Source organism: Brachyistius frenatus, unplaced genomic scaffold (assembly GCF_029030835.1).
Source record: "Brachyistius frenatus isolate BFR_SWC_R1_liver_20210118 unplaced genomic scaffold, ASM2903083v1 Contig_4, whole genome shotgun sequence".
In the NCBI taxonomy this organism is placed as follows: Eukaryota; Metazoa; Chordata; class Actinopteri; family Embiotocidae; genus Brachyistius; species Brachyistius frenatus.
The window spans coordinates 1,306,638-1,325,867 of record NW_027210603.1 but is presented as its reverse complement, the minus strand read 5'-3'; the positions used below and the strand labels follow the sequence as shown (position 1 = coordinate 1,325,867).

At 43.3% G+C, this 19,230-nt stretch overlaps 2 protein-coding genes across 3 annotated transcripts; one reads left to right on the top strand and one right to left on the bottom strand.

Annotated features, from left to right (window-relative positions):
• Positions 1 to 1,146: 1,146 nt before the first annotated feature.
• On the top strand, positions 1,147 to 12,383 carry LOC138626758 (leucine-rich repeat neuronal protein 1-like). Its single transcript, XM_069708654.1, has 2 exons — positions 1,147 to 1,581; positions 9,264 to 12,383. The coding sequence occupies exon 2, from the start codon at positions 9,476 to 9,478 to the stop codon at positions 11,621 to 11,623; it is 2,148 nt and encodes a 715-aa protein (XP_069564755.1). The 5' UTR covers positions 1,147 to 1,581; positions 9,264 to 9,475; the 3' UTR covers positions 11,624 to 12,383.
• Positions 12,384 to 12,729: 346 nt separating this feature from the next.
• sumf1 (sulfatase modifying factor 1) lies at positions 12,730 to 19,123 on the bottom strand. Of its 2 annotated transcripts, XR_011311322.1 has the most exons (10): positions 18,738 to 19,123; positions 17,159 to 17,332; positions 17,004 to 17,078; positions 16,091 to 16,173; positions 15,823 to 15,945; positions 15,604 to 15,718; positions 14,364 to 14,477; positions 14,217 to 14,276; positions 13,257 to 13,429; positions 12,730 to 12,778 (listed from the first exon to the last, which is right to left on the bottom strand). XR_011311322.1 is itself a non-coding variant. In XM_069708727.1 (9 exons), exons 1-9 carry the CDS (start codon positions 18,987 to 18,989, stop codon positions 13,328 to 13,330), a joined length of 1,098 nt encoding a protein of 365 aa, XP_069564828.1. In that variant the 5' UTR covers positions 18,990 to 19,113; the 3' UTR covers positions 12,905 to 13,327. The 2 variants fall into 2 exon arrangements, 1 of the variants encoding a protein (XP_069564828.1); XM_069708727.1 differs by lacking the exon at positions 12,730 to 12,778 and having other exon boundaries at positions 12,905 to 13,429; positions 18,738 to 19,113.
• Positions 19,124 to 19,230: the final 107 nt, after the last annotated feature.

The window sequence follows — 19,230 nt, the reverse complement described above, 5'->3', positions numbered from 1 at the left end:
CACACACACACTGACTGCTGAATCAACTTGGAGCTCTTTGTGGTGGAAGAACGATATGCAGTGGCTCCCGGCTTAATTAATTAAATGCTGTTAATACATTTGTAATGATAAAACTTTATATATATATATACAGAGTAAAAGTTTTATCTTTCATATATATATATACACACTCAGTTGAACTTATAAATAAGAAAAACTTGTTCTGATCCTCCTTCTGTTGGAAAAATGTAAACACATCTGGAACTATCTGCTAACTTCCAATGTAAACAGACAAAAACCTGCACATGACATCTGCCTGGTGCACTTTCTTGTCGCTGCTCTGAGACGATAACATTTCCTCTCTGTAGCTACAGTGTGGATAAAGAAGCAGGCTGGCAGCTCCCAAAGTAGCAGCTCAAACAGAAAGTGATGAAACGCTGTCATTTTCACGGCTCCCCTGAGAGAGGAAGGGGGAAGAGGAGGAGGAGGAGGAGGAGGAAGAGGAGGAAGAGGAGGAGGAGGGAAGAAAGAAACCAAACAAATGACAGGTCTGAGGAAAAAAAAAAAAAAAAAAAAAAGATTTATCTCTTTTTCAACGTAGACTCCTGTGTACACGTGTTTGTGTGTGTACTTGTATTACTCATGTTGTGGGGACTTAAAGCCGTTTACAGACACTGTGGGGACTCAGCTTCCTTATTGGGACATAAAGCAAGTCCCCATAATGTAGGTGGTTAAATATATGGGTGAACACCTGGTTTAATATTAAAGTTAAGTTTGCTTTTGGTTAATATTAGTTAGGCTGATGCACGTGCTGGTTAAGGTTATTATAAGTCTCCAGGAACTAAATGTAAGTTAAGATAATATCCTTTGAAGTGATGGAAACACGTCTGTGTGAGAGAGAGAGAGAGAGAGAGAGAGAGGGGGGGGGGTGACTCGTGAGATCCACTTTAAAGTCCATTTCATATCATAATTTGATGAATTATTGATCAGCCAGTCATTAAATTTATATAAACTCTGGGCTGGTGGCAGCCAAAAGTCCTTTGATATCCTCCCCACAGCCCCGTAATGCTGACCTCATGAGTGGCAACACACAATTTGAAAGAGATCAACACAACCAGTCAAACAATGACATCTCGTCAGTGCACGCGGACGTCATTGGTTCCTCCTGCGCGGCTCGAGCTCTCGCCACAGCTCCCGGCTCGTGGCCGGTGTGTGGGGTGGGACTTTTGGTTCCCATGGTAGTGATGACAGAACAGATGGTGAGGTGGTTGCCTGTTTGGGCACCACAGTCGGTGTCAGACGCTTTTCAGAGCAGCTGACCTGCACGGGGCAGCTGCTCGTCTCTGGAAGCTGCACGCGCGCTGCTGCTTCTCTCACTTCTGAAGTGTCACCGAGCCTCCAACACCGGCTGGAGCTCAACGGATACTGCAGCGGACGGGCTGTTTTCCTCTCGTGTATTTATTTGCGTTGATAAAGCAGATTAATCATACTCCAAAACATAATCTGCACCCCTCGCGCATGATCCCGGAGCTGCGGATGCTGCACGGGTCAGATACAGCAGCCTGCAGCATTCCTGCGTAAAGAGGATACAGCGCTTCATCGGTGAGAGCAATATGTTTATTTATGCTTGTGCGGATATTTTGATGTCTGCAGAATATCGCGTATTATTTTGAGTTCTTACCAAGTAGCACGAGGGGACTGTTTTCAGTCCGGCTCAGGGGGATAAATATGAAGTCATCATTTTTATGGTTGTAGAACTGCGCTGATCAACAAAAATGATATGAAACAATAAGTGATGCGGATCCTCGTGTTACAACCGACAGGAGGAAACACTGTTTTCACAGCCTGAAGCAAACAAACAAAAAATGTGATTTGCACAGAAAATAGAGCCTTAAAAAAAAAAAAAATTAAAAAAAAAAAAGATCCATCTACATCGATGTTTACACTGCATTTATCTGCAATATGTAGGCTCTTATCAATAAAATGTATTTTAGCAGTGATTTGCAAGGACACTGAGCCCTGCAGTCAATCTGAACAGGGTGTCTGATTTTGGGAACCTCACTCAAGTCTAGACAAATGGTCAATATGAACTGATGGGAGAAAGGAAAACAAAGAAAACATGTCAAATCTGCTCTGCAAATCTGTGTTAAGTTGTTTTAGGCATATTTATGCCATAAAAAGGCCAAAATCTCCAAATGAATCAATGTTAAACCTGCTTTTGCTAATAGCTCTGACATATCGGTGTACTGAGACATGGGGTCCATCTAACAATGTGCTGTAACATTTACACAAACTGCAGCATCACTCAGCAGTGCAGAGTGCAGCTGGAGCAGCCGAGTTGCGGCTCATCAGACCTGTTTAAAACGCTCAGGGGTCGGGAAATCAGCAGATGTGTGAAATTAAGACAAAGAGGAGAAAGACAGACAAACCCAGCGTCTCTATACTCAGAAGTTTGTGAGAACAGTGGGAGTCTGCATTGTTCAGGTCACCTTTGTCAAGTAGGCTCTGTTGTTTCAGCTGCTGCATTAAAGAGCACCTGTTACTGAGATCCTAAATGCAACACAAAAACAGGAGATCTCGAATGTTGTACTTTATGTAGCCGAGCTATCGCTCTGTTTTTAGAAATATTATGCATTAAATGGTTTGCACTCTGAACTTGTTTTATATGCAAACACCCAACTTTGCGTAGTTGGCTTTGTCCTGTGAATAAAAGGAGACATTTGATCCAGATGTCACCCAACGAGCCAATGATATGATACGAGAGTTCAGGAGGCTGAACCTTAACCATCACAATGCACAGTGACGTATGTCCTCAGCTAGCGGTGAGGAGTGTGAGAAAATTCCAAAACAAAGACACGTCTTGGTGTGTCTGTGTGTGTTCGGGTAGCAGCCATTGTGCAGCATCGCTCTGCAGCATGTGCTGGTGCCGGGGTTCCCACAGCGGCGGAGGGGAGGCGAGGGGTGCAACAGCTTGACCCTGTCCCTTTCAGAGTGTGATCTGAAGGGGGAACATGGAAACAAGATGGGCCACTGACAGCTTTTTGTCAAGATGTCATGACGAAGTCAGCAGTGTTTCTTTGTTTATATTTTTTTGTCAATAAAAGAAAAAAAAAAAAACTTTTATTCTATTTTTATTCGAGCATGTGTTTTTAAATCAAAATTCTGATTTAAAGCTGAAGTTAAAGACAAAGCAAAAACAATGGACATTTTTTATGGGCATACTCCATTTAATTTATAAGTCAATTAAACCAGGGCGAGGTGATATTAAAGGACCTCTGCATTGTTTCAAACGGGGATTCCCCAGAGATCGGACACTCTGGCCTGTCAGCATGATTGATTGATGCCCCAATGACGACATATTGGCTCTTCAGACATTGTAAGGGGAGCTGAAGTGGAGTGGGGGAGGATGTGGGATGAAAAAATTCAAGCCAGAGAAGAAAAATTGTGTCAAGATCTGTTCCTCAGGGAAATAAAACTACCGTATGGATTTGCAGTAAATAGAAACACAGATTTGCTACGCTGTCACTTTTAAACATCAGCGGGGTCTTGAAGAAACATGGTTAAAGTATGCAGAATACTTCGCTTTGATTCCACACCCAACGCCGGATTTTGTCATTGTACCTTCAGTCCTGTTGCATTTCCAGATGAGCAGTTTCCTCCTGCGGTCCTCCGAGCTCTCCATCTTTTCCCTCTTTACTTTCTGACTGAGTGGACATGCATCCTTCTCCTCCTCCTCCCCGGCTGCACCTCTGCTATCAGCAGCTGCACCAAAGCCCTCTGTGATGTGAAGTGAGACGCTTGCATACTAATGGAGCAGGAACAGGATGTATCTCTGGGGCAGGCCAGCACAGGGAGGACGTGGAGGAAACATCAGGCAGCACCACATCATGAAAGTGGTCGACTAGAGGACAATAACAGCTTTACAATCTGGAAATATACTGCTGGAATATGGTGTTTTCTTTACGCAAGACTCAGACATATTGCATGAGCACATGTGCAAGAAATGGTTGTGTTTACAGGCCGTTGTGTAAGCAGAATATTTTAATGTTCTGATGTTTTGTCGAAGGCGTTCATGCTGCACTCACCTTCTTGCACCAGTGAAAGTTCTCATATTCCTCTAGCCGCCTGATGGTACTAATAGCTGTCTTCTCATGTCTTCTTACGAAACAGAAATGCCAGCGGCATAGCCGTTGCCGCGGCGACGGCATGTCTGCGAGCCTGTTGTGCGGCTTGCTGATTCAGAAACGCTGCTTACATTTTTTGCACCCAGCGAAAAAAAAAAACAACAAGAAAAAAATATATAATAAAAAGGAGCCCCGAGAAACAGACGAGGTGAAATCACAGCATCATGTATGAAAAAACAACAACGATGCACCGTGCTATCAAGAGAGGTTCCTCCCGGCTGCGCCCGGGGTGAAGTGTAATATCAATATTACTGAATCTAAACTCTTAAAAGGTGTAAAATCGAATTAACTGAAATACATTCTTCACAAAGTAGGAGATATAGTTTTAATTAAGTCAAAGTCTTTTTCTAACACCTTCAATTGAAAACACAGACTTCCACCTGCACATTGCAAACACCTGAAAACACGGATCGAAAGAGAAACAATCTGCCTGCAGGTCTGGGGTCCATTAGCAGCTCTGATTATCTGCTTTGCCTCTACTGTCCAAATAACCCATCTTATAAATGCATTATGAGGCTTTAGCATGAAGCAGACAGACCTCATTATGTCCCAGAGCTTTATCTCGCTGTTTGCTTTGAAGCTGCAGGGCCGGTGGATCCTCTGAAGGTTTATACGAACCTACTGCAAACATTAGCTACTGTAAACACGTACTGAAGGCGTAGATGGATGCGAGTGTGATTTATATGTATAATGTGTACACAGATTAAAACTTCATGAGGATTGGGGCGGGCAAAGAGAGTAAATCCCCCCTGCTGGAGGCTTCAGTTTAGACAGTCAGCTGGATAATACCGAGCTGTTGAAGGATTTCTGTGCCTCCTTCCAGTAGTCTGTGTACGCATGCATGTCAAAATCAGTGAGTCAAATAAGGGGGTAGAGAGGGAAGGGGGGAGAGGATGGTGTGACGGGATGGGACAAAGTGTGTATTTGGTGAGGAGTGTGAGGACGGGTGCAGTGTGGATACCCGTGTAAGCATGCATTTTTAATCATGCTCCGTACGGTGTCTTTGCTCTCTGCTGCCTCAGCCGAGAGATTAGCAGCAGATTTCTTTTAGGATACAGGTGCCGGTCTGGCAGAGGATTAATCTCAGACCTAATCTCTGTTACCTCCCTGAGAGCTCACGAAGGTGTCGTCCGACCAAACCTCATTCCCTCTAGGATACGACCCGAAAGGATTTCAGTTGTCCTCTGTTGCAGTTTGAGTCATGTGCTGAGATTAAGGAGTGAAGCCAGAAGTATAAGGAAGAAAGGAAGAAATGAAATGTGCTATTTCTCCTCAGAAGTCACCAAAATGTGTAGTAGCAATAAGATAATTGTTTGTGGAGGTGTTTATGAGATCGAAAAGGTGCTTTTAACAACAATGACCAAGCCAGTATCATGGCAAAGCGTGAAATAGACACATTTTAGCCTGTCTAGGCGTGGCAGTGACACGTTTCGAATGCGTGAAAGTGACACACCCATTTTTTGGCAATACTAGGAGGAAGGAAGGGTTGGTTTGGTGGCAGTTTTTCCTAACCTCAACCATGTTTTCTTTTCTAACCCCAACCATGTGCTTATTTAATAAGCTCAAAAAGGTGTTTTAGCTATGAATTTTTATTTTCCTGGAAGTCACATGGCTCTATTCATGCAGTAGGTTTCCTTTTTGTCCACGACAAGAAAACGTATAACTGTAACGCCTAGACAGGCTAAAATGTGTCTATTTCACATTTTGCTGTGATACCGGTTTGGAACGACGCACACGGTGCATAAAATGAATGTATGGTTGGTAGAGCTTGCACTAAAGATAATTTTGCACAAGGTATGTGGTTGTATAAACTATATAAAGTGTCATCCTTCAGACACAGTAGCAGAGTGACAGCGGGCCTGACTTCAGCTGCAGGCTGTATGACTGAACGAGCATCGGGCCAGGAAAGCTATGATGTTATGAACAGGTGGGAAGCCACTCCAACCACTTCAGTGGAGCTGGTCTGTGGCCAATAATAGCTATCTGTGGGAACACTGGGCAGAGTGTGAGCACGAATTTGTGTGTACCGCAGTGATTATGAAGCAGCACATCGGTAAAAAAAAAAGAGCATATGTGCTCAGCAAACCTTCCACGGGTCAATGAGGTCAACACGTCCACACAGCGAGGGATAGGTGGGAGCGGATGCGGACCCCAATCGTGATGCCAGGCTGATGCCAGGTGTCTGAGTTTTATGGCCTCAGCATGAAGGCAACGATTACTCTGCCTGTCTCCTCCGATTTAATACCTCAGCAGCGCGACACATGGAGGAAGAGAGAGGACAGACTAATGTATTACCAAGTAAATCTCTACATACCGAGGCGCCGTGTATTTATAGGCAGGCAATTAAATTGAACAACATATGAGTGGATTATTCGGGAGAATGAATGATGGATAATTAAAGGCAGAAGGAGATGCCACATGTTGGCTGTTTTTTCCCCTGAATAGAGCCAAGAGAAGAAAGCTGGTCCTTGCTGCCACACTTTATTCACTCTGAGGGAATCAGTTCGATCAGGTTAGTGTGACCAGGTCATCGTAGACGCCCGCCACCATCTGCATTCTCACTCAAAGAGAAAGAAACACGGGCGAGCCTTCGATGCTTTAACGCTTCGATTACCGTTGTGTAATTTGTCTCTTTGTTCAAAGCTGCTCGTCCGGGCGTGTTCAAATATCTAGAAACTACCTGGTTATGCTGTTATTCCAAATAGTATAGTGTTTCATTCTGTATTTGCTGAGCTGTTTTTGTGTTATTGTTCATGAAAATGTGGAAGTAAAACAGAGAGGGGGGGGGGGGGGTTGTCAACGCATCGCAAGGCGTGAACACAAAGCAAATGAAAGGAAAGGGAAAACAATCTGTGTCTGTTTTATGTTAATATCAGAGGAAGTTGTCAGTTGTGATGCAAAACAAAGTTCACACAACTCTGTGCAACACTCACAAACACAAACACTGGATGCTCAACCTCCGTCTGTGAGGGTGAAGATGAATACGAATTTCTGTGAGTTTTAGTCAGACTAGGAGCCGACACTGTTTCGGTGAAAGAAAATAATATGTCAACTATCATAGATATAGTTTATAATAGTTCCGTTTGGTTGTTTAGAGATTTACCACTTGACATACACAAATAAAACCTCACAAAAATGCGTGTTTATAAATGTCTGCACTTGCAAAGCACATCCAACAGAAGAATATTTAGTGACATTTTTTGCTTTTAACAGAAAATTAAAGGGATACAAGAAACTGACAACTGATTTTTAATTCTCAGTGCCCATATTATCATACCCGCCTGTGAAAATCGAGTCTTTGCCCGTTATCCTTGCATACATTCGTAGGAGTTGGTGAAATCATATTGACAAATGAAAGAAAAGGCATCCCATACAACAAATTATTTCGGGGCTTTGCCTGTCGGTATGCTCCAATCTCTCTTTGCTAGTCTAAATTTGTCCAAACCTGCACGTGTAACAACCCGATGTCATGCCAGAGCGTGTAATATACAAGCGGCAACCAACAGTGACGCCACTAATTGGTCTGTGAACGGCCGTTATGAAGCCTCGAGTTCAGATTCTGTCCGTCACCATCTTGCTAGTTCGGAGCAGTTTGGAGCAGGAAGTGACCATATTTGGGCGAGCTGGGGGAGGAGCCAGCAGCGGATCTGACTGATCTTATTGGAAACCTGATGATACTACGTCCCGCCCACCGATAGCTGTAACCTGACTGTACCACAGGCCTGTCAATCAGACAGACATGCCCCCGAAAATACCGGTTTTTTTTTTAAGCTTATTTTCTAATTAATGAGGGATTATTTTCAGATGGATCTCCAGAAAACTAATAAGAAGGAATGACCTTTTGCTAACAACACCGAGATAACTAATGGAGAAATGTTATTAACTTAGAATTTGATGAGAGAAGTTGAATGGGAGTCTATGGAGCCGGAGGCTTTTTGGAGCCGACCTCTAGTGGCACTCGCTGGTATTGCAGCTTAAAGCACTTCTGCATCGGAACCATTTTTCAGACCCTGAAGCTACGTCCACTTTTATATACAGTCTACGGTAATATATTGTCAGTCCACTACAAATACCATTGTCAGTGTCACGTTGTAATACTCGTAAATACTGAGGGTTAAAGTTCAAATAAGTCGTTTTACGTAAGTAAAATTACTTGCTGAATAAAAGTTATATAATGTACGTTACGCAAGTTAAATACCTTACAAAACGTACAAAAGAATCCACGTTGTTTTTTGCTTTCTAACAGACTCAAACACCGGTCGCCTGGGGAAAAAGTTTTGTGTTTGTTCCATCCAACCATCTCAACCTCCTCCCAAGCTCGACTTTATCACTTTTTGTACTTTGTGTAGTGTGCCTGTTGTGTAATGGGCTCAGAGCCAGAGCTGCCGGCTGTGCCCACCCCACACACTCGCTCAAGAGGATAACTGATACTAAGCTGGTATGCAGATAATCTAACCAACCCAGAGAGAAAAACATGTCCGTAATCTCCAAGGAGGCAGATACATCAGGGAAGCGGAGCTAAAAATCAACTCTATCGTCTTGGATACTGACAAATATTGTGCATACATACGTTTTTGCCTCCTTCTTTCTGTTAGTTCATGTGCGTAGAGGAACACTTTTGGTATGGGAAAAACCAAATCATAAATACGATGTGCAAAGGCTTGAGATTACATTGCTGTAACAGTAAATCTTCCCTCTCAAGAAACGGTTTTAAGTCGTTCTTCTTTTTGGCATTAATGCTCTCAGTCAGTTTTATTTCAAGATCCAGAAGTAACATTTTCTCAAACTTATTTTCAAACTGTGTCTGGCTGTGTGAGAGCTCATTAAAAAGTAGGAATGAATGTGACAGAACTGCAACCAGACGAATTTGACATTCATTCTGCCCTGTTAGACACGTCAACTTAGTCTCCTAAATATCTGGTGACGGGGCACCGAGGAAATCTGACATTGGCTTAATATTTTAACCTCTCCAAAGACACAAGCATAACTTTGTTAATTTCTCACTCCGCTCTACCGAGCTGTTTTCCAGTTGTACTCACTCGTGTTCATTTATCCAGTGTTTTTAGGCTAAAAGATTGCTTTGCTCTCTTTGTTTTTCAGGTTTCAGTGAGGAGGACAGGTGACATTTGGACCAGATGTTTGCACTGCCGGCCTTCTGCAAACACTGTCCTCTGGGTTAGAAATCACCAGTCTGGACCGACAGCAGCAAGCTAAGCAGCAAAGGAGACTAATGCTCATGAACCATCGCTTCATACCTTTCTCCCAAACGCTGCCTCTCAACTAATCTTTTGTGAGCAGAGAGAGCAGACAACATGGCGCTCAGCTCTCAGCCGTGGCCTCCTCTAATCTGGCTGTGTTTGGGATTGCTCGTTTCCTTTGCGTCGCCGGTACAAAGCAAGGAGTGTCCTCGTTTGTGCGTGTGCGAGATCCGCCCTTGGTTCACCCCCCAGTCGACCTACAAGGAGGCGACCACGGTGGATTGCAACGACCTGAGGCTGACACACATCCCTACCAACCTGTCCACAGATACGCAGGTGTTACTGCTCCAAAGCAACGCCATCTCGCGTACCAGCGGAGAGCTGGAGGCGCTGTTCAACTTGACCGAGCTGGATCTGTCCCAGAACAACTTCAGCACCGTGGAAGCCGTTGGCCTCACCAGCATGAACCACTTGACCACCCTGCATCTCGAGGAGAACCAGATCAGTCAGCTGCCCGACCACTGCCTGGGAAACCTCTCCAACCTGCAGGAGCTCTACATCAACCACAACCAGATAAGCTCCATCTCCCCTCGAGCGTTCGCGGGCCTGCACAGCCTGCTGCGCCTGCACCTCAACTCCAACAAGCTCCACGTTATAGACAGCCGCTGGTTCGAAGAGACACCTAACCTTGAGATCCTCATGATCGGGGAGAACCCAGTGATCGGCCTCCTCGACATGAACTTTAAGCCTCTGGGAAGCCTGAGGAGTCTGGTTCTGGCCGGCATGGATCTCACGGATGTTCCAGCGGACGCATTTGTAGGTTTAGACAACCTGGAGAGCATTTCTTTCTACGACAACAAACTGGTCAGAATCCCCCAACTGGCCCTTCAGAAAGTTCCCAATCTGAAATTCTTGGACTTAAACAAAAACCCAGTTCACAAAATTCAGGAGGGAGACTTCAGAAACATGGTGCGTCTGAAGGAGTTAGGCATCAACAACATGATGGAGCTGGTGTCGATTGATCGCTTCGCCCTGGACAACCTACCGGAACTGACGAAACTGGAGGCCACCAACAACCCGAAGCTGTCTTATGTCCACAGGTTGGCCTTCAGGGACATGCCGTCCTTAGAGAGCCTGATGCTCAACAGTAACGCCCTCACTGCCCTTTACCAGCACACCGTGGAGGTGTTGCCTAATCTGCGGGAGATCAGTCTTCACAGCAACCCATTGCGCTGCGATTGCGTCATCCAGTGGATGAGCTCCAACAGAACCACAGTGCGCTTCATGGAGCCCCTGGCCATGATGTGCACCTCCCCGCCAGAGCTCAGAGGCCAGCGGGTCCGAGAGCTGAGGCTGCTGGATTCCCCGGAGCAGTGTCTTCCCCTTATATCCCACGACACCTTCCCCAGCCACCTGAACCTGGAGCTGAGCATGAGCGTCAGCCTGGACTGTCGGGCGATGGCCGAACCAGAGCCGGAAATCTACTGGGTCACTCCTCTCGGGAACAAAATCACAATAGACACCGTGTCGGATCGGTACCACCTGAGCAGCGAGGGGACTTTGCGGCTGTCTCACGTGCAGGTGGAAGATTCTGGTCGGTACACCTGCGTGGCCCAGAACACCGAAGGGGCCGACACGCGGGTCGCCACCATCCGAGTGAACGGGACGCTGCTCGACAACGCTCAGGTGATGAAGATCTACGTCAAGCAGACGGAGTCGCACTCCATCCTGGTGTCCTGGAAGGTCAACTCCAACGTCATGTCCTCCAACCTGAAGTGGGCCTCGGCCACCATGAAGATAGACAACCCCCACATCACCTACACAGCTCGGGTGCCGGTGGACGTCCACGAGTACAACCTCACGCACCTTCAACCTGCCACCGAGTACGAGGTTTGCCTCACGGTCTCCAACATCCACCTGCAGACGCACAAGTCTTGCGTTAACGTGACAACGCGTAGCGCCACCTTCGCCCTGGACCTGTCCGACCAGCACCCAAGCGCGGCCGTGCTGGTCGTCATGTCGACCATGCTGGCCTTCCTCAGTCTGGCCACGGTGGGCGTCTACATCGCCCGCAGATGGAAGAGAAAAAACTACCACCACTCCTTGAAGAAGTACATGCTGAAGACCTCCTCCATCCCGCTTAACGAGCTCTACCCTCCGCTCATCAACCTTTGGGAGGCTGATGGCGAGAAGGACAAAGACGGCAGCACGGAGGGAAAACCCTCTCCTGTCGACACCACACGCAGCTACTACATGTGGTGAGGATTTACCACGGAGGCCTGACTGCCTCTTCAGCAGCACAAAAAGACACACTTTTGCCATTTTGGTGCAAAAGTCGAATAAAGTTGCAAATGTTTTTTTGTATTCTAAGCTTTGCTAATAAGAGGCAGAGTGACCAAGTGCAGGATTTCTATTAGTATAGCGTATCGCCTTTGTTTGATTCTTTCTAAGTCTTAATTGTTCTGGACTCTCCAAGATGGCAGCTGTATTTAGCCTCCAGGTTATCTTAGTTGCTCTGCTCTGTTTCTGTGGTGCATTTTTGACTCACTTTCTTTCGGGTTAATTATACTGCAGCAGGGGCGGAAGGTCTTCTCGCAGTATTTGTAGAAATCAATGTTTCTTTTTTCTGTTTCGTAAAACAGTTAATCTGTTGTGCACTGATAGATAAAGGAGTTTGTATGAACTTCAATTATAAGCTGACAGGGGGGTTTAGACTTGTTAAACTGTCTACTGAATGTTAGCAATTGTGCAGTAATGTTGTATCAACTATACCTTTGACCTGAGTTACACTGCAAGATAATAATAGGATTTTTAGTTTGCTGATAAATGTGGTGTTAAATGCTAGAAATACAAATGTTTCTTAAAACCTTTTAAGTTTGTTTTTTAATTAAGGTGCACTAGAATCTTTTTGACTATTTCTTCATTTATTTGGCTAGACTTTTTTGCTAATCGCTTACTTTATTACTTTCACATGCAATATGTAAACTGAAGACGTCAAAATAAATACATTTTTGGGTTCTTTTGCAGACATTTGTTTTGTTTTTTTCTGCTCGTCTTATAATTCTAGGATTATTGAATCCTTTTAGTTTAGACAACCTGTCACACTTATTTGGATTATCAATTGCAGGTCCTCAAGGAATTTAAGTCATATTTACACAGTTCTGACAACCCGAACAAGCTCATAAGATGTCCCATTTTGTTACATACATTCTTAATGTAGAGATGTAGTTTCTCCATTAAATAGATTTGAACAGATGCTGCCCCCTGGTGGATGCTACACGTTACAGCTACATATCGAACTAGTCATTAATCAGACCCAACGTCTTCCCCACAGCGTAACCCAGACAATCAAATCAAGACAAAAAGCATTTGATCTGATTAGTTTTCTTATTATGGACCATTTAAGGAAACCGAGTGCTTTTCATGTAGAAAAATGACAGAAAAAGTAAACGAAAATCTCGTAAGAACGGAAGATAAAAACCTCCAATTAGAGCACAGACACATTCACAAAGAGAAAGACAAATAGAGTCTCACAGCATCCCACGTGTTTGCAAAAATTATACAAAAATATTTTACTGTAATTTTACAGCAACTTTACAGTGTCATTATCGTACATTGTAATTTAACAGATTAAATTAGATTTACATCATGAAGATGTCTCTCCACCTGTGCTCAAAGAACAGAGACTATAAAACCTTTGTTCATTTCATCTTTCTTCAAAAGTCACAAAAATTATAGAAATTTATAAAACTATAGAGCTCTGCAGATATCTACAGTAATGAAAGACACTCTGTCATTATTTTTTAATCTTATAACGTTATCTTCAGATTCATGGTAAGGAAATGTCATTCAAAGGTCTCGCCACGAAATCCAAACACTCCTTTTATGGGTTTACCTTGCTTTTTAACAGTGAGGTGAGGGAGCAGCTCGATTAAGGAAGTCTGTGTTCAAGACGAGCAGGTCAGGTCATCGCCGCTCCCGAGAAACACAGCGAAAGCCGAGATTAGAGGCCGAGCTGTCCGGAGTGTTCTGGCTCCGGGCTGCACATCGGTATCTGTAACAGTAAGACTGGAGGAGGTAGAGGAGGAGGAGGAGGAGGAGGAGGAGGAGGAGGAGGAGGAGGAGGAGGAGAAAGAAAACAGGGAAATTAAAGTAATTTTCCTTCAACTCTAAACCGTCCCCTTCATGTTTATTGTGTGCTGAGTCTCCTCTGCTCCCTCACTTGATTAACTCGTATGAAACAAACACAACCCTGTGCCGCCGACTAATTTTGCATCAAGTAGTTACATTTCCATGGCAACCAATACTGGTAGCAAGCAAACAGGAATAGTCACCTGTGGGCGGATATATACACTGTACACACAAATGATCCTCAGCATGTAAACCACTGATGAGTGAAGCATAAAAATAAAATAATATAACAACTCAATAACAGATCCAATTTATATCATTATAATGTTCAAGTGTTATTAAATCTGATTGAGAGGTGTTGATTTATTGAAAACGGTCGTTTTGGAGACTTTGTGGTCTTGTTGGGTTATAATAAAAGGTGTTCCTAATATTTTGTCCCGTTTAAATGATTTGGGTTTGTAATTGGCTAACTGTGGAGTGTAATAGAGAGCTTTCTACTCCCCTCAGAAATATTAATGTCAGAGCTGCTGTGGATTTTGTTCTACAGTTGATCTCGTTGGCCAGAACTATTTTGTTTTCTCTGCTTCAGCTGCACCACAAGACGTCACTGTCCACACAATCAAACCACCCGGTGAGGTAACCACGGTAGTTTAACAGTTCAAATATGTTGTTAAGCAACTAGATGTTGATTAATCTAGTTTAGTTTGCATACAGATGTCTTTACCTTGTGGCACATGTACGAGCCTCCCTTCTTCACTTTGTCTGTCCCAGTGGGAGGACCCGTCTGAAAGGATGAGGAGACAGCAGAGTCAAAAACTCAGCTCATATCAATCAAGAGGAAAAGCTTACATGTGATGTAATGTGTCATTACCGGGTTGTGTTGCTGGTCTGTGGTGTGATGTACAGTCCACCAGTCTGAGGTCCACTCCCAAGCATTCCCCACCATGTCGTACAGACCAAAACCATTAGGAGGAAAGGACATCACCTGCAGGGTCGGGGGACGAATAATGTCTCATTAATGCAGGTTCTGATGAGGACATTGTATTTTGATTAACTGTTGTTTCTTCTAAATGAATGGAGGATGTGTTTGTGTGTTGCAGGTAATGAGCACGTGATTTTGAAGTACTTTCCAAGAACTGACTCACAAAGATGACTCATTTAATGTCTAATCTGGACTCACAGGTTGTTCCTGTCTCTCTTTTTCTCTCCATTGTTTTTTCTATTGCAACACAAACTATGGAAATCATTTTCCTCTATCTCTATGAACCAAAAATTGATTTAGAATTTATTTTTAACTATAAATATGAGAAATAAATTTTGTATGCGAAGATTACTTCTTATTAATAAGAATGGGATTTTTATGGCTTTTATTTTTTATTATGGCTCACTTCTGGTTTACATCTGCACTCGTAGAGGTCGTGTACAAGTTAAGAAAAGTGTGACTACTAAGATGCTAACTAGCTAAGCTAAGAGTGGACCAAAAAAAAAAGAGAAGGTTTTTGACTGTATAACTTATATTAAGCACATAAGAGTCAGTTTATATATTTCCAAATGTCATCTTTAGAGAGAATCATTAGGATTTACAGAAGATGGAAATAAAAAAAAGTGTTTTGGATATGCGAATGTTAATAAATCGTTAAGGATATTTGCCCTCTTTGGATTTGTGAGTTTATTTTATAACACTGAATGTTGGAGTCAAAACTTCAAACCTGCTCTTGAGCTCAAAGTTTAATTTGCCCCTAAAATAAGATAAAATATACATATTTTCAGTTTTCTGAATCATAAATACGCATATTAAAAGAATATTTTCTCCCAATAACCTTAATGACTTGAAGCACATATCATGATTGATGCTGAAACTGTCCTTTAAAATCTCCTCCTGCAGAGACAGCGATTGGATTCATTCTGTGTGACAGTTATTAATGCGATCTGCGGACGTTGTGAGCTCCTGGTGGGACTTAATCAACTTCTGAAATGAGCTTTTATCTCTGCCACGTCTCATTTCCTGCAGATTATAAAAGGCAGAGCCTCGAACAATCAGCCGATCTTCCTCCTCTCTGACCTGAAACACGACATCTCTGAAAACCGCGGCTCCTCCCCGTCAGCCTTACCGGCGATGTTTGGGCGTATCCGTCCTCCGCCGAGTTGTGTGTGGGGAAGTCCCCCTGCCACAGGTTGGCGTAGTGTTGTCCTTTAGGGTTCAACTTGTTCCCCCAGGGATACAGCCTGCATGTAGTACAACAGGAAGTTCATTTGAGACATGCTTTATGCAGACCGCTGCGCATGCATTTTAGCACATTTTACACTGTAATAAGTAGTGAATATCTCACCGGTCTTTCAAGCCACCCTTGCAGGCGTACTCCCATTCTGCCTCCGTAGGAAGCCTCTTGTTGGCCCACGAGCAGTAAGCGACAGCATCGGCCCAGGAGACGTGCAGGACAGGATGATCCAACCTGAAAACAACAGGTGGAAACTCATTACCTTCATCTTTCACGGTTTTAATTTCCCACATGATGAGACAAAATTAAACAAAAGAAATACGTGTATTCTTTTTCACGTTTTGAGACTTTCAGTGTATGTGGTCAGGTGTTCTTCTACCTGTCTGTGATGTTGGAGTCTGAACCCTCGGGGTGCCTCCAGTTGGCCCCTTTGACTGGAAGCCACCAGGGGGCAGCAGCCACCTAATAACGCAGTGATGGTAACAGAGGTCACTGACTGATATCGTGCTTCTTTCTTATTCTCATTCCGATTTTCTCTTGCACACTTACATATGTTTGTACAGAATTGCAATGTGCTGTTGCATTAATGGAGCCACATCACCTTCTCAGTCACATGATCAGGCTGCACATGACCGCTGACATGAAGCAGTGAACTACCTGCTGTCTGCACTCAGTCCTCCTCAAACCGATCTATTAACTTTCTCAAAAATCTTAAATCACAGCGGTGTAACTCTTCATATCCGTCTAAAGCTGAAATACGTGTGACCTGAAAATGGAGCTTTTAAAGGTTTTTCAGATAAAAGGAAGTTTTAAAATACATCCTAGTTTGAGGAAGATCCAAATTATATCCTACAAAAAGTACACAGTAATAAAAGATAAAGATTATTTAAAAAAAAAAAAAAGAAGCATGCAGACTCTTTCAAATTACATTTTAAATAAATATTCAAACCTTCCTTTCTTACATGGCTTCAGGACTATTTTATGTCCATCCTGAAGACAAACTGGACATGAAATCATCTAATGCATTAGATAAACACCATATTAAAACTCACCCTGCTTCATCACCACAGTAAAATGTAGTCTTCATCAAATTCCATCATTTCTTATCAGTTAAAAAGAACAAAACCTGTCACAACCAGTGACTCCTACAGCAGCCGCACACTCATCCCGTTTACTTGGTATTTTGAAATTACTGTTTGAAAATTGTACGCATGTGTTTTCACGGGACTGTGACGACGCTTTAAACTGACGCAGCGTGAGAGATAAGTGAGCTGTTCAGTGTTTATACTCACAGCTTGAGTTATTTGGTTTTTGACGGCGTCGCTCAAAATTCCCTCAAACACAAACGAATCTCCGAATTTCTCCGCCTAAAATCACAAAGGTGAAAGTGTCATGAGACATTTAAGGATTAAGGTTTCAGTCTTTGAAGACGGTATTTATCCGTTACCTCGGTAACGTGTCCCGTGGCTCTGACGAAGCTCTGGAAGAGTGTGTTCGTGACCTCCTGGACGTCCATGTAGAAGGAGTCCACGTGCACCGGCCTCTGAGGGCCCTCACCGTCGGCAGGGATGCCGGGGTTGTCGGTTCCCATCAGGAACTCTCCTCCAGAGATCAGCATCATCTGGACCCAGTAAAAAATATTATTTTAATCTCTATACTTTAGAAACAGACAATGTGTCCTATAAATGTGCATAATTTGAAGAAGAAGAAGTTTACGGGACTAAAAGGAAAGCTGGAAATGTAATCTTATCTGACCACAACACAGGAGCACAATAAAGTTATAAAATCATATCAACAGCAATAAATAAAGGAACAAACATTTAAAAATATTATAGCTAGCAAAAATACAAACACATTTGTCATTTATAAATTCATTTATTAGTTAAACAGTTGGCTATTTCAAAGTTTGCAGAATTTAAAAACAACCTTAACGTAAAGGTCAGTTTTTATCCATCTGCACATATTTGAGATGTAAATATTTTAAATATTATATATATGTAATTTTTTTTACTCATTCTTAACCATGTTATTTTTGTTTTAAATCACAGCAACAGATGCCTCCAACCTTCAATTAACTGAGCACTCAAACAATCTTGAATCAAAGTCATAATTCAAGACTGCTTCAGATTTTTACAAAGACAGAGAACTGCTTCACTACGACTGTCAAAACCTGGCAGTGACTTTTTCTCTCTAATTAACAATCTCATTACTTGTTGAGATACACAATGAAGCATCGAGCACATAATCCAAATCAGCAGAGAGTAAACTATAAATAATATCAATAATATCAAACAAGGACATTTTTCTACAAGTAATCACCGATGCAACATGCAGTGTAAAACTGCTGGAGAATAAAGGCAAAGAAATGAAAGCACGCGTGTCCATTCAGTGTCCTACTTCCATGTTGAAGTCAACATATTTATTATAGCTTGTGGTTTTAGCTTGTTTAAAAAAAAAACACACACAAACTAAAGAGGGGAAGTGCTGAAATGAGCAATAATAAGGTAGATGTGGACTGAAATGAGGGTTTAAATGGTGCTGATCCACAGATCTGTGTTTCTAATAGACGACAGTGTCTTGCTCAAGGGCACCTCGACAGGACAAACAACCTGTCAGACTCGTCTTTTCTTCACTCAGAGTAAAACATGACTTGCTTGGTTGTTTTTTTCCTCCATCAAATCAAAATCAATTTGTAGAGCACATTTGAACACACAACAAAGGTTGCCCAAAGTGCTGCACACACATAAGCAGTCACACATTCAAAAGACTGGATTACTAAAAGTAAGTAACGTTAAAATCAAGACGAACTAACACAAATCACACAAAAGTGCCGAGCTGAGATCAATCGGAGAGGACAGGGAAAGAAAATAGGTTTTTAAACGGCTTTTAAAACATTGGAAAGGTGGATGACAACCTAACATGAAGGGGGTCTGAGCCAGCAGTAACAGCTTCAGAGATAACAGGCTTGTGGTCCGACAACGTTGTTTCACAAATGTCCCTGATGCATGACAGGATCCGCAGCATACCTGGGTCTGGATGTCCTTCTCGTCGACGCCTGCGGAGTATTTCAAAGCTGGGTCTGCTGTCCTGTCCTCCACGGGGCCCCCAGCACCCCCAGCACCACCTGCACCACCAGCGGCTCTCTTCAGCTTGTCACAGCCGCAGCCCGCTGCTCCCTCCGGGGCGGCGGGTGTCCGCTCCGCCCCGCACGAACCCTGAAGACACAACGCTGTGTTCACACACCCAAAGATGAAAAATATGGTCAAATAACGCGTCATTCTGGCAACATAAGAGGGCTCAACGTCTGCTCGTGTTTTTACTTTTACTTCCGGGAAGTCACGTGGTCGGTCAGCTGGTGTCGGCGTAAAGAAAAAGTAACTCTTCCCCGCCCGGACTGAAGAAATGTTTGTTTCTGTTAATGCACAACAACTAGTTAGAAGTAGTTCTGATAACAGATGACAGTTACTGCCAGCTGGTTTTATCGGAATAAAATCACATACTTAAATCAAATTAAACTTA

Bases quoted from the DNA above. Each gene is read 5' to 3' on its own strand.
- LOC138626758 (XM_069708654.1), top strand. From the start codon at position 9,476: ATGGCGCTCAGCTCTCAGCCGTGGCCTCCTCTAATCTGGCTGTGTTTG.
- sumf1 (XM_069708727.1), bottom strand. From the start codon at position 18,989: ATGACGCGTTATTTGACCATATTTTTCATCTTTGGGTGTGTGAACACA. The intron at 17,079-17,158 runs GTAACGGATAAA...TTGTGATTTTAG, and splicing joins CCACGGGACACGTTACCGAG to GCGGAGAAATTCGGAGATTC. The intron at 16,174-17,003 runs GTGAGTATAAAC...CTGCGTTATTAG, and splicing joins AAAACCAAATAACTCAAGCT to GTGGCTGCTGCCCCCTGGTG.